We start from the raw sequence: 27,483 nt of genomic DNA, 5'->3' as shown, positions 1-27,483 counted from the left end.
TTTGAAGACTAAAGGACAATTGTTTTGTAGTATGTCCCTCACTTTTTTTGTCCTTACTTCTTCAGGATTAGGTTCAGTTAGGTATCTGTGACAGGATCAGCACGTAAGTGATGCTGTTTCTCCCTATTGCATCTTTTCAGGTGGCACACAATTTTGATTTATCCCATTACTGAAAATGTTTACTATCATCAGTTTAGGTGGAGTTTTGTAGGCTCTTCCACGAGAAATTATTCTTTTCTACTAATACGCCAGCGCCCACGTATACTGCTTGCAGATCTGGAATCATATGAAGTCATTGGACACCTCTGCGCCTTTGCTCAGCCTTCTCTTTCTACCTAAAACGACCCTTTTCTCTCCCCATAACCCCCACACTCCTTGTTTTGGAACCAACGTCTGTAGCTTGTGGGTACGTAAAGGCCTAATTACATTCACCCCCCCTCCCCCCCAAAGGCCAACAAGTCATAAGTCGTCTTCGGACGCCTTATCCTGAGAAGCCCTCACTCTTCTCAGCATTACTGTCTGGTCCCCTTTCTGTTACTCATTAGCATCTTGCTCTCCACCTTTGTCGCTGCTCAAACGCAAATTCTCCCGCACTCTTTCCGCGACGTCTGTCTTAGGGCCGTACCGGCTCAGCGCACCCGCCTCTGCCCGCAGTCCGCAGTGCGCATGCCCGGCACCTCCCGGCCCGCCCCAGGCGCGCTCGCTCCCCGCGTCGGTCCACCGCTCAGTTACTCCGCCCCCACCGCGCGCCGCACAGTCTGAACACAGAAACCAGGCTCAGCTCCCACTGCGGGGCGCGGGTCCGCTCCCTCCCCTTTCCAACGAGACTTCCGCCGGCCGTAAAGCTCGGCGCCAACTGCTGCAAAGCGCCTTGCGACAGAGCCCGGGGCCGAACTACAGCCGGTAACCGCCCCCGCGTTGAACAGTAGGCTATCAGGAGCCGAGGAAGGCGGCCGCTCGCGTGTTTGATTTCCGCGCTCGGCCTGCGTTCCCCGGAGGTGGCTCGGAGCCGCCGCGGCCAGGAGGGGAGGGCCCGCGCCGGCGCCTCCCGGCCGCCATCATCCCGGCGTGCACCGCGGCGGCGGGCCGAGCCGGCCGCCATGTTGCGATAGTTTGTTGTTTTCTTCCTGAAGAGGAGCAGGCCGTAGGGCCAGCAACCCGCCGGCCGCGCAGCCATCCACCCCCAGGCCCGGCCCGCTGCCCCCCGTGTCTCGTCCCCCGCCGTGCGTCTCCAGGCCCCGGCTGGCCCGGCGGCCCCCACAGCTGGCTTGGTGGGGCGAGGCTGAAGGCCGGGCCCAGCGAGCACTATGGCGGCCGCCCTGGGAGCGGGCGGAGGAACCGGCGCTGGAGGTAAGTGAGCGGCCCCGCGAGGGAGGCGGCGGCGGGGGGGCAGCGGGCCGCTCCTGGCCGTCTTTGTGCTCTCGTGTCCCTGCCTTCACGGCGGTGAGGGCTCAGGCTCACCGGAGGCGGCGGGCGGCCTGCGCGGGGGCGGGGTGACAGCGCCCGCCCCCGGGCCCTTTGCGGGAGGGTCGCGGCCCAGGAGGTGTTGTCCTGTTGGGCTCCGGGTGGTTGACAGCCCTGCATTAGACTCATCTACGTGAGGGGATGTGTTTGTGCGGAGTTTCGGAGAGCAAGGAGTCTGAAAAAAATAACCTCCCCGAGCTGGTCTCGTTTTCCATGAACTCCTTAGTGGTCTGATACCGACCCATTAGGGCTTCGTGATCAGCGTCCTAAGAGATAGAAACGGGGCCGAAAAGGGTCAGGTACTGATGCAGTTCCTCTGGGTAGTTTGTCTTGTTTTCCTAGCGTAGATGAGTTCGATAGGGGACCTAACTCAAAACAGATTTCAGGTCAAATCACTTTCTGGTTGAAATCACATTTTGTTGATTGAGGTTTTTTTTTTTTTAACGTGAGAAAAACACTTTAAAGTGACTTTTACGATAGTTCGAAAACTTTGATAAAGGAGACTCTTAACTGGTAAAGTATGAACAACAGCAGTGTTTGGGCTTGGTTCTCATTATTGAAACCATCCTACTGCGTGTTCTTTAGGAATGCTTATTTATGAGTACATTATGAGTACATTGCAATAATCCTGTCTAGGTCTAAGTATTTTGGTCTAAGTATTGAAGCGCTCATATGGTGCAGTGGAAAAACCCACAGACACTAAATGCAAGAAATGTCGCTTCTGGCAGTATGATTTGGTGTATGCCATTTTTCTGTCACGTGATTTTTTTCCTGAGGCTTTCTAGTTAAATTTTGAAAATACTTGGCTTACCTTCCTTACTTGGTTACTTTCTGGGGTTCAAAATCATGGTTCTGTATAATTTTCAAAGTGTAGTCTGGGAACTCCTGGGTCAGAAGTGTTTCCGTTAATAGTACTAGTGTCACTTGCATGTTCCGCTCTTTCACTGGAGCATAGTGGAGTTTTCCAAAGGCTGCGTGACACGTGAAGGCATCGTTGTACAGGTGGCCAATGGAATGTGTGCTTGCATAGCGTTTTGAGTTTCTCATTTTTAATTTCAAAAATAAGCAAATGTCAGTGAGTGTAATTCACATAAACAAAAGCTTTTTGGTGTCTTCAATACATTTGAGTCCAGAAAGTTTTTGAGAATGGCTATTTCAGAGGATTAAGTAGGTTTTGTCCTTGATGATTTGGAGTTTTTCCTTCCATTTTGTCACAGGTGCCTGGTTTCCCATTGCTTTTAGACTAAAGGCAAACTCCTTACCAAGACTTGTGAGTTCTGCGTGACTCGGTCCCCCAGCCTCCCCAAGCTCTTGGGTCAGCCTGCTTCCCTCCAGGAGGACCGCCCCTGCCCTCCCTCTGGCTCTTCATCCCCCAGGCCTCAGGCTCCTTGGGAGGCCTTCCTTGAGCGTTCTTTCTTCTGTCTCAGATATGTCCATCTCGTGCTTGTGTGCCTCCCTCACCTAAATTCTGTGGCACCCTTCTTTCTTCAGAGCATTTATCTGAGTCTGTGATTTTATTTGGTTATTTATTTACTTTTTTAAAACCTCCCTTCCCCAGGAGCCTGTAAGCCCCTTGAGGACAGGAATGCTGCCTGTTTTACCTGCCGTTTATTCCAAGTTCCTGGCATGTAGTGTATGTTCAACAAACACTTGACAAATTAGTGATTAAAGAATAAAGTATTTTCTTCATGAATCCCTTTGCACCCTTTTCTGTGCACATGTAAGTTGCACATTTACAGCTGTGTGGCTTTTTATGGTATGAATGGAATCCCGTAGTGCGCCCCAGTTTGCTTTGTTCACTTAGTAGTAGGTCTTGATGATCTCTCCTGTGTTAGTAGGTGAGAGTTACATGGATCCACCATTTATTGATTAACCATTTTTGTATTGATGGACATTTCAGTTATATGTCCTTTTCCACTGCTGTGGAAAATTCTGCACTAAACGTCTACAGGCACATCTTGGTGTGCTTAAGCAAATATTTCTGGAGGATTGATAACTCTAGAAGTGGAAATACGGTGTTGTAGGCTACATATATTAAAAACTTTTTGTGTGTGTGTGTTTTTTTGTTTTTCAGCCTTGCCTCTCGGCACGTGGGATCTTAGTTCCCCGATTAGGGATTGAACTGATCAGGGATTGAACCCGGGTCCACACCAGTGAAAGCCCGGAATCCTAACCACTAGGCCACCAGGGAACTACCGCTCCCACCCAATTTTTTTTTTTTATTGAAGTGTAGTTGATTTACAAAGTTGTGTTAGTTTCAAGTGTACAGCAGTGATTCGTTTATATATAATTACACATATATATATTTTCTTTTTCAGATTTTTTTTTTTTTGTCATTTGTTTTCATAAATTTTTTTCGTAATGGTGTCTCCATGCCAAGAGTTCCTCTGTGCTTTTAATACCTTATGCTTCTGTACTTTTTTATGTTTAGCTTTTATTGCATATGGAATTTTATTTTGGGTGTGGTGTGAATTTGGGGCTTCTAACAGTTCTAATATGATTTATTGAATTCTCTATCTTTTCCAACTTTAGAACATATTAAATTCTCATTCATAGTTTTAAAAGATTACTGCTCCATGGTGTGTGTCTATATATATTATAGCATGTTTTTCAGAAATTTCAATGAGCTCTGCATTTAAAAAAAAGATAAACTTCAGAATCATCACATTCTATAAAGAATTCTGCTGAAATTCTTACTGGGATTGCATTGAGTTTATTAATATAACTTTGGGATGATGGTTACTTTTACAATATGGGTTCTTTCATTCGGCAACAAGAATGTCTTGCTGTCAAGCTCTTTTTTGCCCGTCAGTTATCTACCACATTTCTGAGTACCTGCTCTGTGCTGGGCACTGATCTAAGAGGTTGGGATACATAAATATTGGAATAGAAGAGATTGCAGATACGAAGAAAATTTTACTTAAGTTCCATAGGAGAAGGGATCTCTGTCTTCTATGGAACTTAACCTTAGTAAAATTTTCTTTATATAGTTTTCATACATTTCTTGTTCGTTTTATTCCTAGATATCTTGTATTTGTTGTTGTTGTGGATGGTATAGTTTTTCATCCTATTATATTCTGAAATTTGTTGCTGATCTACTATAGAAAAACTTTTTTTTTTGGTTATTGTGTATAACTGGCTTATTGGAATCTTTTTTTAAGAGGTTGGTGCTTTAGATTTTCTAGTCAGACTGTCATATCTGCAGTCTCTTCTATTTCAGTATTTATGTCTCATTTCTTTTTCTTGTACTTCTCGTTCTAGAACCATTCCTTCTCAAGTCCTCCAATATAATGTTGGGTAGTAGGGGTGATGACAGGCATCTTTGTCTTGTCATCCTGTCATGAGTTTAATGAGCGTTCTTTTAATGTTTTACCAGTGAGTATAGTGTTTGCTGTAGTTTTCTGGTAGTTACTGTTTGTTTAGCTCAGAAAGTTTATTTTTTGACTTGGGGTTTTAATTTTATCAAAGCCTTTTCTGCATCATTGAGGTGATCATGAGGCCCCTTCTTTAATATCTTACTGTGATGTATTGATAGATTTCCAATGCTGAATCAATCATGCAATCTTGTGTTCAGAACCTTCTGGTTCTGTAAGTCCTTTTCATTGTTCTGTTGCTTTTCATTTTAGGGTTTATCTGTGATCATAAGAGAGATAGGCTTATAGTTTTGTATTTGTGTGTGCACATGGTGCTATCCTGTTTTTTGTAAGATAGGCTGACTTCCTAGAATGAGTTGTGAGATTTTCTGGACATTGTAAAAATCTTTTTATTAAATGTCAGAAGAGCTGTTGTCTGCAAAGCCATTTGGATCTGTTGCCTGTTTATTTTTCAGTTTCTTCTGATATTATTGGTCTATTTAGCTTTTTTAAATCCATGGGTCAATTTTGATAAATTTTTCTGGGAAAATTATTCTTTATGTTTATATTTTCAAATGAACAAATATGGAGTTACAGGCTTCAGTTTCCTAAGAGTGGGTGTGTTGAAGGTAGGTAAATTTTTGAGACCCATGCATGTCTGAGTAAATTCTTACTTTATTTTCATGCTTGATTGATGATTTGGTAGGGTCTCGAACTCTAGATTTGACTTAGATTCATTTTCCTTAGATTTTTGGTAGTACTGCTGTGTTGTTTTCTGGCTTCCAGTTCTGCTCTTGAGAAGTCTGATGACATTCTGATTCCCTGTCATTTGTATGTGACCCTTTTTCTCTTCCTGGAAGGTTTTAACAGTTCCTCCTTATTGTTATAAGATCCATTAGCATAGGTCTTTTTCTATTTCTTGTGCTGCATTTGGTGGATACCTTAGTCTGGAAATACGCATCCTTCAGTTCTGGGAAATTTTCTCATGGTACTGTTTTTCTCCTTTCAATTCCTCTGTTCTCACTTTCTGAAATTCTTATTATTGGATTTTGCTACTTCATTTGTATACAAAAGATAAGCATGATGAGACAGTTCATTAAGATTCTTTTGGAAGGATAGATATTTTGGTAGTTCGTAGAGTCACATAAAGGAGTTGGACAACTAAGACTGCAGAACAACGGAAGTCAGGGCGGTGTGGGCCTTGGGCGGGCTTGCAGCTGCTGATGGGGCTTCTCCAGCTAGGCTCTGTGGCTGCCACTTCCTCGTCACTTACTCTTCTTATAGACACAGGGATTTTGTTCCTGTTTGGCCAGGTGCTGTTCACCTTTAGCTGATTTAGCTACAGCAAAATGTGGGTCCACTGTTCTAGATCTTTTGATATTTTTATTTTTTTGGAAGAAGCTGTAACTCCGGTACTTATATATAATTATATTTTTAAAATATTGGCAACCAAGTTGATTAAAAAAAGACAACATAATTCAAAGAGAGTGTGTGTCTTCTAGGCCAGCAGATTGCATCCTGTGCTTTAGAGTGATTCTGCCTTCATGATTTTGTAGGTTCCATGAATTAGTGGTCTTCCTACCTAAACATTCAGGAAGTTATGGTTACCCTTTAATATTTTTACATAGGAAATCAGGGTTTGTTACTGCAGTTGCTTCCTGAATAAGTTCAAGAGCGTTGTACTTCGTGTTTGGTAGACCAGAGTTTAAATCTGATTTTGCTGTTAACTAACTTTGATTAGTCTTACTTTTCACATCTGTAAAAGGAGAATTTGGGGATGGATTAAATGAGAAAACAAATATAAAAATGCTAGCTTGTTGAAGTAAAATGAAACCTCTCTTCAGCTCTTCAGTAGTGCTAGGCTTATTTGAGCTTTGTCGGTCTTGTTTTAGTTAGGACAGAGGCCATGCCTTGCATTCCAAGTATGAAGGGTTTTAACACAGGAATTAGAGGCTTGTACAATCCTTGGAAAGGCTGGGGGTGTGTGTGATGGTCAGGAAGACTTAGTCTGGTTATCTGATACTGATGGTTGGGAGCTTGCCCGGAAGCCCTTGTAACTGAAGACTGTTGCGGAGGCTCCAGTGGACTGTCTCAAGTCTGCAGTACTGGAGGTGTTGACTTCTGATGGTATCGAGTCTCAAGAAGCTCCCACTGACCATCACAGCACCTACAAGCCCGGATGCCACACATGGTTTTCAAGAGCACATTCTGACCTCTGAGAACCTCCTATCTGCAGTGTGTGTGTCCGTCCGTCATCTGTCCTGCGTCTGCCTCATCAGAGTAACTGATGATAATTGTGACTCAGAGCTCCTGTGACTGCCTTACCTTGCATACTCCAACTCAGAACCACACAGGGAAGGAGGCTCTGGGAAGTCTACTCCTCCCATTCTCTGCACCATTGCATAGAGCGGTGGGGACCACAGTCTCAGCAGAGCTGTTACTTCTGTCTGTGGAAGGAAAGACAGATGGGTAGAAGGAAATTGTCCCTTTCTTTGACATTTCTTCCCTTACACTTCACCAATTTAGCAACTAATCTTTAGCAATTGAGAAGGTTTCACTTTTTAAAAAGAAGGTGTGGATTCTTGGGAAAAGAAATGGGGTGTCATTTTCTCTAGATTCTAAGTCATGATGGGAACATTCAGTTGGCTGAGCTCTGACTTCTTGTCCTCTCCCAGCCTGCCCGGGCCAGTAGAGAACTCAAGGGTCTAGCTTTTATGGCTTCCGTAATTGGGAGGCAGAGCCCTGCTCTGTCTTCCTTCAGGACTCATACTGTGATTAATTTCCAACACAGGAAGAGGAAATTCAGTTGTAAGACCCGCAAAACAAATTGTCAGTGTGCACTGCACTTCATAAGCGAAATACAAAGTTCACTTTAGGGAAACCTCTCCAGGGTCCCATGAAAGTAAGAGAGTTTTAGAACAAGACTACAAATAATTTTTCAAGTACATGTTGTAGGGGTACTTTCTGAAAATTTTGCTTGGCTACTCAAAATTTGGTAGTTATACTATAGGGCAAAGATGCTCACTTTGAATGTTCTTAAATATTAGTCCAGTTCCTTCCTCTAGTTGCTGTTTAAATAAAGGGTCTGGATTTCCTCACTTATAAAATATGGAATTTTGACTCAGTTAGTGATTCAGAATATGAGCATGTATACATGAGAATGGTGTTGAGGCAAAAGAAAGAAGGTTAGAACCTTTGGACTAGAGCAAAGATTGGCAAACTTCGTAAAGGGCCAAATGGTAAATATTTTAGGCTCTGCAGATCACAGGGCTTCTCTTGCAATCCTCTGCTGTGCCTTGTAGCTTGAAAGACCTATAGAGAATATGTAACTGAATTAGCATACAGTGTTCCAATAAAAGCTTATTTACATAAGTCAGGCAGTAGCCAAATTTGGACAAAAAGAGGTGGCAGACCCTACGTGGCCTGTGGCCTGTAGTTTGCTGACCCTTGGACTAGACAGTTGCTAGAATCCTGTTCCAAGCTAATATTCTATAAAATTTCTAATCTAAGCTCCAGGTTCCTGGAAAGGATGAGGAAATAAGAATGATAAGTAAAAGAGTTGTGTTCGTTATAGGTATCTAATTGCTGTGTAATTGAAGATTGTAAAAATTCCAGTAGCTGTTTTTAAGTCTTGCAGATGAGGAAAGTTGATGCCCTTAATAACATAGCATGTCTGGTATAATGTTTAGCCTTAGAAGGAGAGTTTCTAGGTAAAGGCCTTGACCACTCTTGTCCTGCCGAGTTAATCTTCCCCTTGGTCTTCAGGGATGCGCTGTTCTTCCTTTAAAACTCTGGATTAGTGTGGACATGTTTTGTTCTCTTGGTTCTGCTCAGTATGACAGATATAAACTAGAACTTTAAAAAAAAAGGATTTGTTTATATTCTAAAGGGAGAACAGAAGGGAAGTGATGCAGAAAATGTAAGAAGAATAAAAATAGGCGTACAGAGTTCTTGTCTTAGTTTGTTTCTTAGGATTTTGAGTTAGAGTTCTTTTCATATCCATTTTTACATTCCATATTCCAGGTGGAAAGAAAGTATGTTTTTGTTTTCTGCTTTATCAGGTGTGGTTTTTCCTTTGCTTAATGTGGTTTTGTCCAAGCACAAGGTTACCCACATTTACAACCTTTTGTGTCTCCTTTTGGGAATTCTAGTTATTTTCCGCTTCCTTTAGGTATTTAGTTTCTCTCGGCAGTGTTTCATAGTTCTTAATTTATAGGTCTTTCACAAATTTTATTATGATTATCCCTAGTATGTATTTCATATTTTTAAGCTAGTGCAAGGATTTTTTAAATTTCCAACTGCTCATTCCTTGTATGTAGAAAAACTTGATTTTTTAAATATTGTTCTTACATTCTGTGACCTTATTTCATTCACTGAATAGTTTCAGTACCTTTTTTTCATAGATTCCATATGATTTTCTCCATAGTTGATCATGTTTGCTGTGAATGATGACAGTTTTACTTCTTCCTTTTCTATCTGAATTCCTTTTATTTCTTTTTCTTGTCTGGTTGCACTAGGTAGAACTTCCATTACAGTGCCGAATTGCAGTGTAATGGAAGCCCAATCCCAGTCTTGTTCCTGATTCCAGCTGAAAGCACCGAGTCTTTGCCTTTACCTGTGATGTTTGCTATAGGTTTTTCTTACAGATGCCCTTTGATCAGGTTAGGGAAATACCATTCTATACTTAAATTTGATGAGAGTTTGTATAAGGAATGTGGATATTGGGTTTTTTAAAAAAATAAATTTATTTATGTATTTATGTATGTATTTATTTTTGGCTGCGTTGCGTCTTTGTTGCTGCACACGGGCTTTCTCTGGTTGTGGTGTGCGGGCTTCTCATTGCGGTGGCTTCTCTTGTTGTAGAGCGCAGGCTCTAGGCGCGCAGGCTTCAGTAATTGTGACACGTGGTCTCTAGAGCGCAGGCTCAGTAGTTGTGGCGCACAGGCTTAGTTGCTCTGTGGCATGTGGGATTTTCCCGGACCAGGTCTTGAACCCGTGTCCCCTGCATTGGCAGACGGATTCTTAACCACTGTGCCACCAGGGAAATCCCAGATACTGGGTTTTGATTAATGCTTTTTCTCCTTATATTGAGATGATAATTGGGTTTTCTACTTTTAGTTTGTTATTATGACACATTACATTGATTTTTAAAAAGTATTGATTTTTGGATGTTAAACGAACCGTTCATTCCTGGGATAAACCCATGTGGTCATGATGTGTATTATCCTTTTAATGTATTATTGAGTCCTATATGCTAATTTTTTAAAAATAATTTTTGCATGTATGGTCATGAGGAATAATGGTCAAATTTTTTTTTTTAATATCTTTGTTTAGTTTTATAGTGGCCTCAGGAATGAATTTGAAAGTGTTTTACTAGTCTGTTTCATGTATCTCTGCTGTAATCTTTATTTTATGGACACAGTTTTCTCTTTTAAATACTTATTTTTTATTTGTTTATTTTTGCTGCACCAGCTCTTAGTTGTGGCATGCGGGCCTCTTTTTTTTAAAATAAATAAATTGGTTGATTGATTGGTTGATTGCTATGTTGGGTCTTCGTTGCTGTGCGCGGGCTTTCTCTGGCTGCAGTGAGTGCGGCCTACTCTTCATTGCGGCCCGTGGGCTTCTCATTGCGGGTCTCCTCATTGCGGTGGCTTCTCTTGGTGCGGAGCATGGGCTCTAGGTGCAGGGGCTTCAGTAGTTGCGGCACGCGGGCTCAGTAGTTGTGGCTCGTGGGCTCATTAGTTGTGGTGCGCAGGCTTAGTTGCTCTGTGGATGGAATGTGGGATCTTTCTGGACCAGATCTTGAACCCATGTCCCCTGCATTGGCAGGCAGATTCTTTTTTTTTTTTTTTTGTGGTATGCGGGCCTCTCACTGTTGTGGCCTCTCCCGTTGCGGAGCACAGGCTCCGGCCATGGCTCACAGGCCCAGCCACTCCGTGGCATGTGGGATCTTCCTGGACCGGGGCATGAACCCGTGTCCCCTGCATCAGCAGGCGGACTCTCAACCACTGCGCCACCAGGGAAGCCCGGGCAGGTGGATTCTTAACCACCGTGCCACCAGGGAAGTCCACATGCGGGCTTCTTAGTTGCCACACTCGGACTTTTTAGTTGTGGCATGTGGACTCTTAGGTGTGGCATGCATGTGGGATCTGGTCCCCAGACCAGGGATCAAACCCAGGCTTCCTGCATTGGGAGCATGAAGTCTTACCCACTGGATCACAGGGAAGTCCCTCTGCTCTAATCTTTATCATTTACTTCCTTTTGCTATCTTTTGGTTTAATTTCCTTTTCTTTCTCCAGTTCCTCAAGATTTAAATTAAGGTTGTTGATTTGAGATTTTTCTTCTTTGTTAATGTAGGCAATTATAGCCATAAATTTTCCTCCAAGTACTGCTTTTGCTGCATCCCATAAACTTTGGTATGTTGTATTTTTGTGTTCATTTTTCTCAAAGTACATTCTTATTTCCCTGTTTCTTATCTCTTCTTTGACCTATGGGTTGATGAAGTGTACTGGTTAATTTCCATGTATTTGTGAATGTTTCAGTTTTCCTTCTTCTGTTTGTTTCTAGTTTTATTATACAGTTGACCCTTGAACAATATAGGGGTCAACTGCAACCCTCTATGCAGTTGAAAATCCACGCATAACTTTGCAACTGGCTTTCCATAGCCATGGTTCTGCATCTGTGGATTCAACCAATCACGGATTGTGTAGTACTGTAGTACATATTTATTGGCAAAAAATACACACATAAGTGAAACCTATGCAGTTCAATCCGGTGTTGTTCAAGGGTCAACCATTCTTTAGTCAGGTTTGTATGCTTTGTATGCTTTTGACCTTTTGAAACTATTAATTAAGAATTGTTTTATGGCCTAACATATATCCCAGAGAATGTTCCGTGTACACCTGAGAAGAATGTATATTCTGCTGCTGAGTTGAGTGTCCTGTTAGGTCTAATATCCAGTATAATTTCATCTTTTTAAAGAAACGATAGTACTGTACCATTTATTTTTAAAACGAGCTTTGCAAAGTCTTAAATTTCTATTTAACTTCCAAATACTCTCATCTTGATTATGTCTGCAGAGACCATGTTTCTAAATAAGGTCACATTCACAGGTGGGGGAATGGGGAGGTAGGACTTAAATGTGTCATTTTGGGGCACACAGGTCAATCAACTACAGAGTCAGTTAGCAACAGATTTCTTCTGTTTTTGTTTAGCTGTGAATGTCTTTTTTTCACCTTTATTTTGATAGTTTTGCTGGATATAGAATTCTTTGAGCACTTGGTGTATGCCTCTGACCTCCATTGTTTCTGATGAGAATTAGCTGTTAATTTTATCGCATTTGTTAAGTGATGAGTTGTTTTTCTCTTGCTGCTGCTGAGGTTTTCTCTTTGTCTCTGAAACATTTTGACTATGATGTGTGTATTTGTAGATCTCTGTGTTTATTTTACTTTGAGTTTGTTGAACTTTTTGAATGTGTAGATTAATATTTACAAATAAATTCGAGAAGTTTTCAGCTATTACTTCTTCAGATATTTCTCCCTGCTTCTATTTCTCTTTTTCTCCTGTTACACATATATTTGTGTGCTTAATGGTATCTCACGTTTCTTTGAAGTTATGTTCATTTTTCTTCATTTTTTTCTTTCTGTTCTTTGGATTGGATAATCTCTGTTGATCTGTTTTCAAGTTTACCAGTTCTTTCTTTTTTGCCAGTTCAAATCTGTTGTTGAGCCCCTCTAGTGAATTTTTCATTTTAGTTATTTTTCAATTATAGAATTTCTTTTTGCTTCTTTTTTATAGTTACTGTTTATTCATACTGTTTATTTGGTGCAACATTGTCATCATACCTTCCTTTAGTTCTTTAATCATGGTTTCATTTAGTTATTTGAGCATACTTATAATGGCCAATTTGTCTGTTAAAGCTGACGTTCGTGGCGTGTGGGATCTTAGTTCCCTGACCAGGGATCAGACCCATGCCCCCTGCATTGGAAGTGCAGATTCTTGACCACTGGACTGCCTGGGAAGTCCCTCACAGGCAGTTTCTGTTGCCTGCCTTTTTTCTGATGGGTTGTGGGTTGTACTTTCCTCCTTCTTTGCATGTCTTGTAATTTCTTGTTGGAAATCATTTTAGATAATATATTGTGTCATGTCTGAGTGCTGGTCTCCCACTTCTCCACCCTGGCCCTGTTTTTACTTGCTTGCTTACCTTTTTGGTGACCAGCTAGGTTTTAAGTGAAGTCTGTTCCCACCCCACACCCCACTCTGGGCAGTGTGAAGCTTCTGATGTCACTCCTCAAGGGGGCCACAGCCTTGGGCATGCCCACAGGCACCCTGGGATGGTGGTGCTTTGGCTGGGCTCCTTCTGTCTTTTTCTCTGACCACACCTTCCACAGTGCCCTGGGCCATAATTTCCTTTACAGACTGACCAGTCAAATTCAGACTCCTTTGATTGGATAGTGTCTGAGGTCAGTGATTGAGATCTGTTCTAAGTAAGTGAGGGCACTGGCCCCTGTCTCCTCATTTCTCTGGTCCACTAGGCATCCTGCAGTTCAGTCCTTATCTCCAGTGACTCTTACCTTTTTAATAATCTCTCTCCAAAACCTTCACTGTTTCTGAGAGCGCCTTTTGCTTAGGACTTTTTCTGTACTCTGTTCATAACGAAGTTAGTTCCTCTTAGAGAGTTTTGGAGCTCTGTTGTTACAAGGTTTGCTTTGCCCCTTGGGCTCACTCTGAGCCCCAACTCTTGTGCTGTGGGTGGGGACAGTGATGTACTTGTCTCTTGGGTGACACCCTTGCTCTAGGAGCCGAGTGCCTGGGTGGCAGCAGGGTGGGGGGCGCGTGCTGGCAGTAGCCCTGGATCTGCTTGCTTACCTCTCGGTATGAAACCCCCACCCCGTGAGCTGGGGCAGGGGTGATCTGGGCGCCAGAGGCGTCTGTACCACACTTGGGGCCTGGGTGAAAGAAAGGAACCCCTGCCTCCTTCTCACGCCCGGGAGTTAGCCTCAGTGCCAGGCAGGTTGCGTAGGGGGAGGAATGCGGAGGTGTGTGTTCTTGGCTGCACTGGTCTAGAGGGGATGGAGTTGATGCCTCACTGAGCTGCGAGGGGGAGGAGTGAGTGGGTCCTGGTTCAAAACCCACAGAATCCTGTAGCCGTTCTTACCAAATTTGAGTAGATTTCTTGAATGAGTGTTTTCCATTTAATGTATGCATTTAGAATCAATTCCAGAGACATTAGTCATTTCATCAAAAATAATTTTCACCAGTTTCACAGAGAGTGGGTTCTTGGAGCTCCTCCTGATGTTATACTGGAAGCAGAATTCCCCAAGGATGCTAATTCTTTAATATCTCTCATTCTTCTTCTTTTCAAAGCACCTATTCTGTTTGGTAGTGTATGGTAGGAATTGATGTATTACCTTGCTAGAACTTTATTGGTTAATTTCTAGCCCCAGGCTGAAAAAATTCCTGGGGTTTTATGTTTATGTCATCTCGCTCCCCTAGGTAGGCTCTCTGGGGAGACATGATGCTGCTTCTCAAGCCTCTTTGCTTGCATGTGTTCTAAGATGAAAAACTTAAATTCCAGTTTTTTGATTTTCCTAATAATAAAAATAAATTTGAAAATGAGGTAGGAGATGTGGTGTATATGTGAAATATACACTCAGTGTGGGAAAAAATGTAAAATATCTTAATCTTTTCTGTATCGAGTACATGTTATAATGATGTTTTTGATACGCTAGGTTAAAATGTTGTTAACATTTAACCTGTTTAAATTTCGTCTTTATTTAAAAATTTTTTTAATTCTTTTTTTAAAAATTGAAGTATAGTTGATTTATAATACTATGTTAGTTTCAGGTGTACAGCAAAGTGATTCAGTTATTTTTTTTCAGGTTATATTCCATTATAGATTATTATAAGGTATTGAATATAATTCCCTGTGCTGTACAGTAAATCCTTTTTGCTTATGTATGGTAGTTTGTGTACTCTTAATTTGTCCCTCCCTCCCTCCGTCGCTGTCCCCTTTGGTAATCATAAGTTTGTTTTCTGTGTCTTTTTCTTTTCACTTTTTAAAATGTGAACAGTAGTAAAATTTAAAATTGTGTATGTAGCTTGTATTGTATTTCTATTGTTTGTTAATTCTCTACATTATCTCTACTGCCCTTAAATAGGGTCTTTGTTTTCCATGATTAATTTGGAAAAATGTAAAAATTTCAAAAAGTATTAGAAAAGTCTCTTTAATTTTTGCAAGGCGGCAATTTTCCCCTTTTATATAGTTGTAGTAAAAAATATGTACTCAAAACCATTGTTTTATAAAGAAAACAGTTTTACTTAAATTTATGATTTTAAAAAACTATTCTGTCAGTTTTCATGCCTAATAGTGTTTAGTAAGTTGATTTTCTTTAGGTAGATATGTGCTTTAAAATTTTTTAGTTATTAAAAATGGCTAAAGCATTTATAATTGTTGTATATGAAATTTTAGTATTTTAAAATGTCGTGTCAGGAATCCTTAAATGAAACAAGTTGTTTCAGTATTTGAATGTGTGTCTGTTTTAATTTAGTAAGACTGACTTTCGTGGCCTCTCGCTCACAGATGATGACTTTGACCAGTTTGATAAGCCTGGTGCAGAGCGGTCCTGGAGGAGAAGAGCTGCAGACGAGGACTGGGACAGGTGCGAAAACCCCTGGTTACGTGCAGGATCCATGCTGATTTATCTCCTGTCGTTAGGCCACACAGAGATCTTTACTGAGCAGTGTGTTAGCTAGTGATGCTCTTTCCTGGGTAGGCTGGTCCTTACTGGGCTAAAGTAGGGCAGGGGTGAGCACTCCAGGTGGAAGGCTTTGTAGTGGGCTTCTACCCCAGGCCTGTGCTGTCTCAGGACTGCCAGCGGAGCACGGGGGGTCTTATCTCTCTGTTTTTATACAGTGATGGTATTGAGTTGGTGGGCACCCAGAGCTATTATTGGAGTAATTGTATGCCTGCAGCAACGATAGCAACAGAATTCCTCCACATCCTACATAATATTTGGCTAGACGTTAACATTTTTGCTATTTTAATTTGTGTAAAATGGTATCTCATAGTTTAAATTTGGATTTCTCTGATAACTAGTGAAGATGGAAATCTCTCTTTAGGAATACACACACACACACACACACACACACACACACACACGCACACACGCACACACGCACACACTATTAAAAATGTCGACAGTTATGATAGATGTCAGTTCCATGGAGTGATTACTTCTGGGAAGGCGCTCTAGTAGGGGTTAGAGGGATGTGCACTGGAGAAGTGCACAGAGGCCTTCATTTGAGTTGGGAGTTCTCAGATGATGACTATTCGTTACATATTTCTTACTGTCTTAAATACTGTGTTGAAAATGTGAACATTACCTTGGAGTTGCAGTCAGAAAGTTTGATAATGAAGGTCAATAGAGCTGAATAAGGAACAACAATGATATACTGCTGTGAAAAGAATACCTGGTTGCTGTTTGAAAACTGTGATGTCCCAGAAGTTTTACTGAAAAATCTACATTAAAAACTGTGTAATTCTTATAGTCTACATAAAGCTGATTACCCTCAATGACTCTTAATGTAGTCCATAAAAAAGTGAGAGCTTAGAGCAAAGTTTTCTATATAAGCAGTGGTCCTATTGGGAAGTACTGATCACTAGTTTTATTTAAAAGACTGTGATGGGGAGCTGAGTCAAATCTTGTGTATTTTCATAGTTTACTCATCATTTGGGCCTTCTGTTCTGTTAGTCATTTGGTAGTATTTATGTCTTTTTCTTTTGGGTTGTTTGTCTTTTCCTTATTGATTTTAGGGATTCTTTATACTTTTTGAAATTTGTTTTTTTGCACTTAGAGATATCTCCTTCCAGTCTGTGGCATGTATTGTCTTAAACTTAATAGTCTTCAAGTAGGTTTTTATAAATAATATCATTATAATCTTTTCCTGTATGGTTTTTGTTTATTTTTTTAAATTAAAATATGAAAAATGTATTTGGAAATCATTTTCAGACTTATGGGAAAGTTGCAAGAAAAACCCAGGAATTCTTATAAGCCCTTCTTTCAGACTCACAGTTGCTTTTTGTCATATTCCTGTTATTCTCTCCCTCTTTACATGCTCACATACACACACATAGAACATTTTTCTTTCCTGCACCTTTTGACAGTAGTTTGCAGTAGTTTGTATCATGCCATTTTCTTCTGAATCTACATTGGTTATCCAAGGTTTGTCAGTTGTCCCAGTAATGTGCTTTCTAGCCAAAAATGAGTTTCTTTTCCTCCTCTTTGTTCATCTGGAAGAATTCTGTCTTTAAAGACTTCTGTAAAGGCTTCTATAAAGGCTTTGTCTTTAACGACGTGACATTTTTGAAGAGGACACGCTGTTTATCTTGTAGCAGCCCTCAAGTGTGGTTTTGCTAGTGTCTCCTCAAGCCTAGATTCAGGTTGTGCATTTGGTAAGTAAGGTGCGCTCTTTGGTGACACTGTGGCCTTCCTGAGGCCACCTCTTCAGGAGACATGTGATGTCAGTCACGCTGCTTTCTGCCTTTTGTCCTCAAGAAATTCTTCCCTACCCTGTATTCTGTATGCTCTTATGAAAGTTTTAAAGTGTTTTTTGGTCTCCATCCCTCCCTCCCTCCCTCCCTCCCTTCCCTCCTTCCTTTTCTTCCTTCGTTCTGTCCTTCCTCCTGAAATTGATTAATTTTTTTTTTTTTTTTTTTACTTATTGAGAATTTCAAGTGTATATGAGAATAGTACAGTGCAGGCAATATACCATCCTTCAGCTTCAACAGTGTCAGTGGGAAGCACTCTTGTTTTATATGTGATCTCTGTAACCCTCCTCACATCACAGACATAATTTCATCTGAAAATATATCAGATTGTATTTCTCTAAAAAATGAAGGATTTATAAATATAGCCATAATAGTTATATCTAAAAAGAAGTCCCTTAATAGGAATGTCTTATTAATGTTCACATTTCCCTGACTGTCTCATGTGTATATAAGTATATTACAAATACACATACCTATAATGTGGATATGTGTCCTTTTATAGTTTGACTTGGAGTCCAGATAAGATCCATATATCATAATTTATTGGTAGGTCTTTTAAGTATTGTTTCATCTGTAAGTTCTCTCCACGGTTTTTGTTAGTTCCCTGCAGTTTTTGTTGAAGAAACAAGGAATTTATCTTGGAGAATTTCTACTTTTGGTGATTGCATCTCTTGGAGTGTTTTTAGTATGTTCCTTCATCTTGCATTTTCTGTAAATTCATAGTTAGATCTGGAGGTTGATCAGATTCAGGTTTGAATTTGGGCAGGAGTAGGGGCTCTGCAGTGTCTTAGTTGGTGGTATGTTCCTCCATCAGGAGCTTCACAATATCTTGTTAACTTTTTGTGGTGTAACCAGCCATTAGACGATCCAAGTGGTGATATTCTCATTCTGTCATTCCTTCTTTTTCTGTTAGTTGTGGTAATTCTGTAAACTACTTGGTTCCTCTGAGGTACGGAATAAGTGCTTGATTCTTTACTTTTATTTACCAGTTTTCAAAAGAATGGGTCAGTTCCTTAGCATCCTCCAGAGGTGAGTTCTATTTTTGAGTCATTTCAAATTCATAGATTTAAATACTGCATGTGTTTTTTTAATCCATTGTAGTTATTATTCTTATTAATGTTTGAATTGTCCCAGTATTTGTTCAGTGGGAATTTATTTTGGTTGTCATGACATTAGTTGGTCTTCTGCTATGAAGGAATTGGGTTTTGTTTGCAGTGAGACAGGGCTCTAGTTTTTCTTGTTCTTTCCAGTGTGACTAGCATTTGTCCCAGTGCCCTCTCTTCACTCATCTTCAGTGCATGTTTGCATATGAAGATTCTGTATCATATGTATTTCTTTATTTGATATTTTTAAAGCATAAAATAGCCTCTTCCATGTGCTGGATGGTAGAGGAGAAGTTTGAAAGTTTAGAAGAGTGAGTCAGAAAACATCAGTGTACGTCCCGGTAGGAAAGAGCATGTTGAGAAGGTCTCCACTGAAGGTCATTTGATGACGGGGATGTTTAGGGGCAGGGCTAAAGAAGCAGGTGTGACACTGGGGGAGCAGCCGCAGGCCTGCGGGGGAGGGCTGTCTGAGGGCCCAGCCAGGGCTGCGCTTGTGTGGGGTGGAACTGGAGCTGAGCAGGTGGGGGGGGGCAGTCTCTCCTCTCACTTTGTGACATTCCGTTGGGACCTCCCATGGCCGAGCCCATCCAGAAGAAAGACCGGGGGAACGGAGAGCCCGTGGGAGCCATTCCTGGAGACCCCATCCAGGGCCTGGAGCCGGCAGGGACCAGACGAGGGTGGCCTGGAGTAGGCAGGCACAGAGACGATGAGCTCACGTGCAGTCTTTGTTGTCACTTAGATTTCTCATTTTGAAAGGCTGCAGCCAGGTGACTGCCTGCAAAATACCTGTTTCCTGAAAAAGTCTTCTAGTATAATTCTGTTTGTTAGTAAAAATGTACTTGCTCCCTAAGAGATCGTTGTCCCTCATCTTTGATAAGAAATACCTGCCAAAGAGGTGGTTCTTCCTCCAGTAGTGTTTACTGGTGACATCTTGTGGGAGCTCTGCAGGCGAATGCAGGAAGCCTCCTCATGCTTTTGGTACTCCTTTCGCTTCCGAACAGTTATCGTTATTGTCCACGAGCATAACTGCTCACCCCTTTGAAAGGACTCGATTTGGACCATTCAGTCCCATTGGTTCATTGTTGCTTTTGGTGACCCTTGGTGTAATTTTGGTAGTGTTTCGTAGTTTACAAGTTTCTTCCCTTTTGTGTACCTCTTTGTAAGGATCCAACTTTATGATAACAATAGAGAACTAACTACATTTAACTTTTGTGGGGTGTGTGCATAGTAGTTAGTATTTGGACTCTGGAGCCAGACTGTCTCAACTCATCTACTGGTTTCTGACTTGGAAGCAGGGTGACCTTGGGCCAGTTCTTTAACATCTTGGCGTCTTTGTTTTCACGTTGAAAAAAATGGAGAATGATGTAGGTGTCTGGTTGCTGGGGTTGTGTTATGTCAACAAAAGAGCGAGTATGTGTGAAACGCGTGGAGTGGTTCTTGGCATGTAGCACACTGAATGGGCGTTAGTGATTTCTTGAGCTATAATTTATGCATATTGTAGTCGCGTGCACTTAATCCTTCTGTCTCCCGTCTTGCTTTCTTATTTCATGCTATTATTGCCTTTGTTAGTCATGGAAACAACTGTTCTCCACCTCTGTACACTCCACTCATTTACAACTGGTAAAGTTTTCATTTATCTTCTTTTAAAAAATGCTTTTGTTTAGAAAAAATAGGTGGTAGTCCAAGACTGATTTCTTATTTCCATATATTTGTCAGCAACAAATACTTTCTAGATTTTTGCTTATATGATTACCAGCACCTGTTCATATTATGGTTTTAAGAGTTCTCCTCAGTTAGTTTCCTTGGGGCAAATGGGATTACCTCCCCTTTTCAGTTATTTGGAGGGATGCTTCAGGGGGTGCTTGTCCTCAAAGGGGTGCTTGTATTTTTGGGGGGTTATCTGAATCAGATTCTCAAATGCGCTTATTGTAAATATTGTGACTAGAAAGCACTTTTTCCTCGTCCGTGGAAAATGATTGTAACACTGAAGATACAAAAATTGTATCTGAAAGATGATTAGGTGATTTGTGGATTGAAAATGTTGGAAGAAGTTATACATTAGTCTCTAATAACTGTTTTACTTATACAGGTCCATGAAAGATTTTTTTCCATGAGCTAAGTTCTCATCCTGAGTCTGTCTCTGCTGTGTGACCTTGGGCAAATCATTTAACCTTGTCCTTATTTCCTTTATCTATAAAATGATGGTATACGATTTATGTAGGGTAACATAAAATAATGAAAGAGGTATTCAGTGCATGAATGAAATGACTTGTTGAGTTGTTTCTGGTTCTAAAAAGTAGTATATAGAATTTCTGTTGTAACTTCCTATGTGCATTCCAGGATATTCTGGCATTCTGCACAGTAGCACACTAGAAGGAAACATGGGTTCTGGGCAAAATAGCACTCAAAACCTATAGAACTTACAGATATTTGTAACCAGAGCCCTTCTTGAAAAAGTAGCAAATCATAGTAAGAACATTGGTGCAGTTAAATCTCCATTGGCATTTGTACCTAGAATCATAGCCTAATTGCGTTTCCTCCTTTCTAGTTGTTGGTCCTTAGTCATCTGCTTTTAAAAGATGTAATTTAGTGGTAGCCATCTTCATCAGTTAGAGAAACATACAGTGGGAAATGTCTTCAGGTTTTTCATCTGGTAAGGGTTTGTATTTTAATTATGAGAAAAACTCCTTCTGATTGCTTCAAAGCATAAACATGCTGACAAAAAATTGCGGCCAGCTGACATGACTCCCATGTTATAAAGATAATTCTCTTAGTTATGATTTACTTGAATGTCCTCATCAGCATTTATTTTTCATTTTTAAACTTCCTCAGTTTTCGCAGTTTGAGTGTTAAATGGTCTTTCAATGATTTTGGTTTTTAATTTTCCTAGTTAATGATGTTGAGCATCTATCTTTTCCTATTTCATCGTAGGTAAGAGAAAGCATAGATATTGTATTATAGTTTCTTCTTGCTCATTAATGAACAAGTCCAGAGAAATTAAGATCTCATATTGAGGTGAAAAAACTAAGATTAGAAGTCTAGTGAGAGCCGCTAGTTATAGCAAAGCTTCCCATACTTAAAGGACCAGATGTTCCCTATGTATTTGAAAATATGTTTTCATTATTAATAAAGGAAAATGTAGCAAACTTAATGTGAAAGTACCCAAACCCTAAAGTCCTGGATAAATTTCCCAGTGGTCTACAAACTTCGCAGTGTGTAATAGGAATAATACATTGTCATGTCTCTTTTTTCCACAGTGAACTTGAAGATGACTTACTTGGAGAAGATTTGCTCTCTGGCAAAAAGGTAAGAAATACAGGTCTTCCTGAAACTAAATGATAGTTATTTAATTGCATTTAAAATATAGGAATACATCTTATGCATGGGATGTGTTACTGGAAAGTTGGGTATAGATTAAAATTTTGTGAATCGAATTACTTTTTAAATGCACAAAGAGTTGAGTGTTTAATTTGTTAGTAAGTTCTTTGATAACTTAGAATTCAAGCCCTAAACCCTTTGAAGCAAGTACTTTAGCTCCTGCTACGACAAGGCACTCTAGCAGGCACTGAATCTCTGAAGGCGGCAGCAAAGCTGCCACTTGCCCAAAGGAAGTGGCAGCTCCTTCCTTAACATTCAGTGGTTAGTATTTGCATATTGGAGCTGGGATTTACTTTTTGGGAATATTCAGAGATAAGCATAAAAATAAACATAAATATGATACATTTTCAGATAAACAAGAATAAAAGTCTAAAACCTGATGTAGGTTTTTCTAAACTCTTGATCAAGTAAAAACTTGAAAGCAGTTATCGTTGATGTGTATATCTATTTATATATCGTGTGTATATGTATATACATAACTCTACATATATATATATATATATATTTTTTTGGCTGCATTGGGTCTTCGTTGCTGCGCGTGGGCTTTCTCTAGTTGTGGCGAGCAGGGGCTGCTCTTCGTTGTGGTGCGCGGGCTTCTCATTGTGGTGGCTTCTCTTGTTGTGGAGCACAGGCCCTAGGTGCGCGGGCTTCAGTAGTCGTGGCGCACGAGCTTAGTTGCTCTGCAGCATGTGGGATCTTCCCGGACCAGGGCTCAAACCTGTGTCCCCTGCATCGGCAGGCGGACTCTCAACCACTGCACCACCAGGGAAGCCCCATTTTTTTTTTTTGTGGTAAGAAAAAATTACTTGTTTATAGGATACTGCCAAAGGACTCGTTCCTTTTTTTCTTTCATTAAGAGTTATAGTAAATATGATCATTATGCTTGCTGCTTCTATACTTATTTGACTGGGCATCTAAAAATTAGTTTGGGGTTTCCCTGGTGGCACAGTGGTTGGGAATTCGCCTGTCAATACAGGGGACACAGGTTCGAGCCCTGGTCTGGGAAGATCCCACGTGCTGCGGAGTGAGTAAGTCCGCGCTCCACAACTGCTGAAGCCCACACGCCCTAGAGCCCGTGCTCCACAACAAGAGAAGCCACTGCGGTGGGAAGCCCGCGCACTGCAACGAAGAATAGCCCCTGCTCGCTGCAGCTAGAGAAACCTACGCACAGCAATGAAGACCCAACACAGCCATAAATAAATAAATTAATTAAAAATAAATAAATAAAAATTAGTCTGGGGTAGTTAGCCAGTATGCCATATGTAGAATCTCGACTGGCAAATGGTTATATCAAACTGAGAAAACTTTCTGAATGGTAGATGTTTTAATAACAAGGTTAGAAACAATCCAGTCAACGTAATTTTGCACTTTTGTAACAAGTCTTTTTTTGTGGAAGTAACATGCATTAATTAGATTTCTTACTTTAATTAGAATCAGTCGGATTTGTCAGATGAGGAGCTAAATGATGATCTTCTGCAGAGTGATAACGAAGACGAAGAAAATTTCAGGTACTCAACATTAGCTCATTAAAAATGTTCTTTATGTAACTAAATTTCTAGTGACTAATTTATAATTATAGTGAGATATAAATGATAATGTAGTACTGTATCTTTAACGTGATTATATTGTAAACAGGATATTAATATAACTCTTTGATGTGGAAGCCATATATATTTTTCTATAAATAGATCAACTGTTTAAAATCAGTGTTGGTCTTGCATTTAATGACCTCTGAGAGCTCTGTTGAGTGCTGGTTATAAAAGTTCAGTACAGGTATATGCACCGCTCTTTTAAAGAATTCTTTTATTTGGACGGGGGGCAGTGGCCCCCCACTCTTAATACTGTTGGTCACAGTTTGATGTTACTGCTTTTGTTTTCATTTTAGACAGTTTTTATCTATACATATCTAGTAACTGAATTGCCATTTTGAAAACTCCTTTGGACTGTACTTCGCCTCTAGTTGACTATCTGAATATAGTTGTTTTCGTCTGTTTGGGCTGCCATAACAAAATTTCATAAAAGGGTAGCTTACAAAGAACAGAAACTTATTTCTCACGGTTCTGGGAGCCGGGAAGTCCTAGGTTGAGGTGCTGGCCTGGTTGGGTTCTAGTGAGGACCCCCAGCCCTCTCACTGTGTACTCACATGGTTGGAAGGTGTGAGGGAGCTCTCTCGGGTCCCTTTTATAAGGGCACTGATCGTATTCAGAGGTTCCACCCTCATGACCTAGGCATCTCCCAAAGGCTTCACCTCCAGACACCATCACATTGGGTTTTAGGATTCAACACATGAATTTGGAGGGGGCGGGGCACAAATACTCAGTGCATGGCAATAAAGAACATCTTTCTGTTGCCGACATAGTAACGCAATTAGAAGAGGAAGAGGCATTTAGTATACTCTGTTAGGTGGAACAATTTTTTCAGTTTTATGAGGAAACATTTATTGTGAAAATATAGAGACGCTTCTTGCTTATAAATGTAGTTAACAAATATATTCCATTCATTGTTGAGCTATAGATTTGTAATAGTTTTTCTAACATAATGGGTAACAAGTTTTAAATTAATTTATTTTGTCAGTTATTTGTTTCCCAGTTCCATTCCGTGACATCATTATTATATTTTGATCTTTTGAGTTAGTTAAATTGCCCTTGAAATAAACCTTTGGAATGTTTTTAGCCATATGTCTTCAAGTGTATGTGGCATGTTCAATCTTTTGTTAGGATTGGATACTTAATAAGTGTAAACTTAGATTTAGCTACAAAACCTTGGTGTTTTAAGTGTTATTATGCATTTTTAATTGTTTGACATTTACCTGTTGTGATTTAACAGGTGGAATGTGATTTCTTTTTTTGCAGTTTTAAAACTGCCCTCGTTTATTTTACTCAGAAATTAACTTTTTAAAAAAAATTTGTGGCTAGTATAAACTTTAGTTGAACATTGAAATGTATTTTCATGCAGATTTTTAATATTTTGATTTCTTAAATAGGAGTTTATAGTTTGCGTCATAGATTTAAAAAAGAAAACAAGTTGTTCTTAAAATTCCATCTGTGATTTTCTGTTTATAGAGTAATACTCCTAGTTTTACCTGGATGTTTTAGAAAATAGATACCACCCATTTCATTCTGGAAGTTAGAATGAAACATAGTCTATTTGCTTTCAGTCCTGGACTTTTGCCAGGTAGACCTGTTTCTCATGGTTGCTCTGATTCTCCTGGTCACATAAGCTGCAGCTGATGATAGAGGGGGCGCCTTATGCAGTAGGAGTCTGGTGCTGGCCCTGGCTCAGTGTAGTGCACTGAGCTCTGCGGTGTGCAGGAGGGTTTGTCGTGCTGGCTTAGTAGGGAGCACATTGAGTTTTGCTTGCAGTCGTTGTTGTCAGTGTGCATTGAGCAGCCACTGGAGTAACTTTTCACTGGTCTTTCTAACAGTTAACTTATGCAGTGATTTAGTTTTGAGCTTCACTCCAGTTGCCTGCCTTTCTTTGTATTTTTGTCCCCTCTAGTTCTCAGGGTGTCACAATTAGTCTGAATACCACATCTGGCATGGTCACATCGTTTGAACTGTCTGACAACACTAATGACCAGTCTGGAGAACAGGAATCCGAGTATGAACAAGGAGAGGATGAACTCGTTTATCACAAGTCTGATGGATCTGAACTGTATGCTCCTGAGTACCAGGAAGAAGGACAGTATGAAGGCCACGGTGCTGAGCTGGCAGAAGACCACATCGAGTACGCGGGGGAGCCGGAGGAGGAGCCGCTGTACAGCGACGAGGTGTTAGACATCGAGATCAACGAGCCTTTAGATGAGTTCACAGTGAGTCTTTCTCCTTTGTATGGCCGAAGAGAGCATGGCTGCCTGGTTACAGGTTTCTAGACTGATTTGAAATCTGTTTCCCTCCCCTGGGAGGGCGGGAAATTAGACCTTATTATCACTGTCTGCCAGTTTCTTTATCTGTGCTCTGACAAAGTTTGTGTTGACAGCTTGTTTGGCCGGAGGTAATGCTCCTTTGTCATCCTGGAAGGCTGCACAGAATCGTGACCTTGAGGAAGAAAACAGCTTTGTGTGGTGGAGATACACTGTCAATTGTTAGAAGTACTTAATGCAGGGCTTTTATCCAGGCTTTAGACAAGATCTGATAAAGTCCTTCTAAGGTGAAAAGATTATTGACCTGCTAAAGACATCTTTAAGGTGCTAATATTCCAGAGTGATTGATGTCCTGTTCATTCATCCTTTTTTGTAACTGAGAACTGTCTAAACATGAATAAAGAGATTGGAGGTTAGTTTAGGAAATGTCACCCATAATTTGTTATCTGTAATCAGGAAGCAAAGATTGCACTGATTTTTATTTCAGAAAGGTGGTTTTGGTTGGTAGTTTTTTTTTTTAGGTTGAACTGTCAAGAAAGAAAAAGGTATTAGTGAAAGATTGCTCATCTGTCTTCATGATTTATCATTAAAAAAGATTTGTTTTTGAAATAAGCATTAAAAGAAATTTATGTTGGAAGGGCATGACCTCCATAGGTGCAGTAGAATCTTAGGGTTTTCAGGGTGCTGGTCTCCCCCAAGGTGCAGTGTGAGTGGGGTTGCTGGAATGGGGTGGAGGCATGCAGCATTAGGGCTAGAGTTCTGCCTTTATCTCTTAATGTTTCTATTCAGAGTAGGTAATTTTTCATTTGATAAAAAATTTGTGTGTGTGTAGTTTTGAAAGACACTAATCGTTTACGTGGAGCCTTAGAATATTTAGTTCCAAACACAGTTGCGTTTATATATCGCAGTGTTATTTTTAAGATTTATTCTTTTTGAATGCTTTCTCTTTAGTAGATATAGTAATGAAAAAATATTTCTAGGTTTGGTAAACAGAATCCTGTAAAAGGCATCATGGGTCCTTGTTTTTTCGATAACTCTGTAATGGTTTCTTCTGGTAATAAATCCTTCAGTAGTGTGGACAGGTGCTCTCTGGTTTACTGGTGTGTCCATATACTATGTTAAAGTGAGACACTGTAAATTAAAATGATTCTTAAAAATTAAGCCAAGGTCTTTAAAAAATGTGCCCCGTTATTCCCTGGTTAGAGCGTTTTAGTATTTCTACTGCTCATCCCTAAAATAAGATGGTCAATCAGTCACATCCCTTGTAAATTCAAAAGCTCAACAGATCTTTACCACTGTCCAAGCAGTGGGGACGTAAGTATTGCTGAAATATGCAGCATAAAACGTGGCCCCTGCCTTCTGTGAACTTAGACTTTAGTGGAACAAATCACAGCGTGGAAAGTGCTTGATAGCACTTATACATGGTCACATAAGAGGTATCTCTCACTTTGCTGTTCTTGCAGAGTTTGTTGTAAAGAGAATTTTTAGTAAGTGAGGACTTTCCCTCTCTTATTTTCCAAACTTGAGGTTACATTTAGGCCCCTTGTTGTATAAAATCCAACTTAACTATCCAGCATCTTGTGCCTAAGATTCACGTATTGAAAAGACAAAAATGCAAATTCATTATACTCACAGTACTTCTCTGCATTAAAATAAATTTTTTCAGAATTAAAAAAATCTTAAAGTAAATAAATTTACTTAACTGAACGTGTCCAAATATTTTCACAGAGAGTTGTAAAGTTTAAAGGTACAAGGCGAAGTTAAATGTCTGTG

General features: G+C 40.4%; 1 protein-coding gene across 4 annotated transcripts in view; it reads left to right on the top strand.

Annotated features, from left to right (window-relative positions):
• The first annotated feature begins 1,113 nt into the window (after nt 1–1,113).
• RBM33 (RNA binding motif protein 33) overlaps nt 1,114–27,483 on the top strand; it is a 113,857-nt gene continuing 87,487 nt past the window's right edge. For all 4 annotated transcript variants that reach the window (XM_082661560.1, XM_082661559.1, XM_082661562.1 and 1 more), the window contains exons 1-5: nt 1,114–1,350; nt 15,400–15,478; nt 21,728–21,776; nt 23,280–23,356; nt 25,347–25,659. In XM_082661560.1, coding sequence (XP_082517686.1) covers nt 1,308–1,350; nt 15,400–15,478; nt 21,728–21,776; nt 23,280–23,356; nt 25,347–25,659 — 561 coding nt within the window. In that variant the 5' untranslated portion in view covers nt 1,114–1,307. The remainder of the gene's footprint in view (nt 1,351–15,399; nt 15,479–21,727; nt 21,777–23,279; nt 23,357–25,346; nt 25,660–27,483) is intronic.

This window comes from Grampus griseus (assembly GCF_964374135.1).
Source record: "Grampus griseus genome assembly, chromosome: 9".
In the NCBI taxonomy this organism is placed as follows: Eukaryota; Metazoa; Chordata; class Mammalia; order Artiodactyla; family Delphinidae; genus Grampus; species Grampus griseus.
The sequence above is the reverse complement of the archived record's forward strand: the minus strand, read 5'-3'. Positions and strand labels throughout refer to the sequence as shown.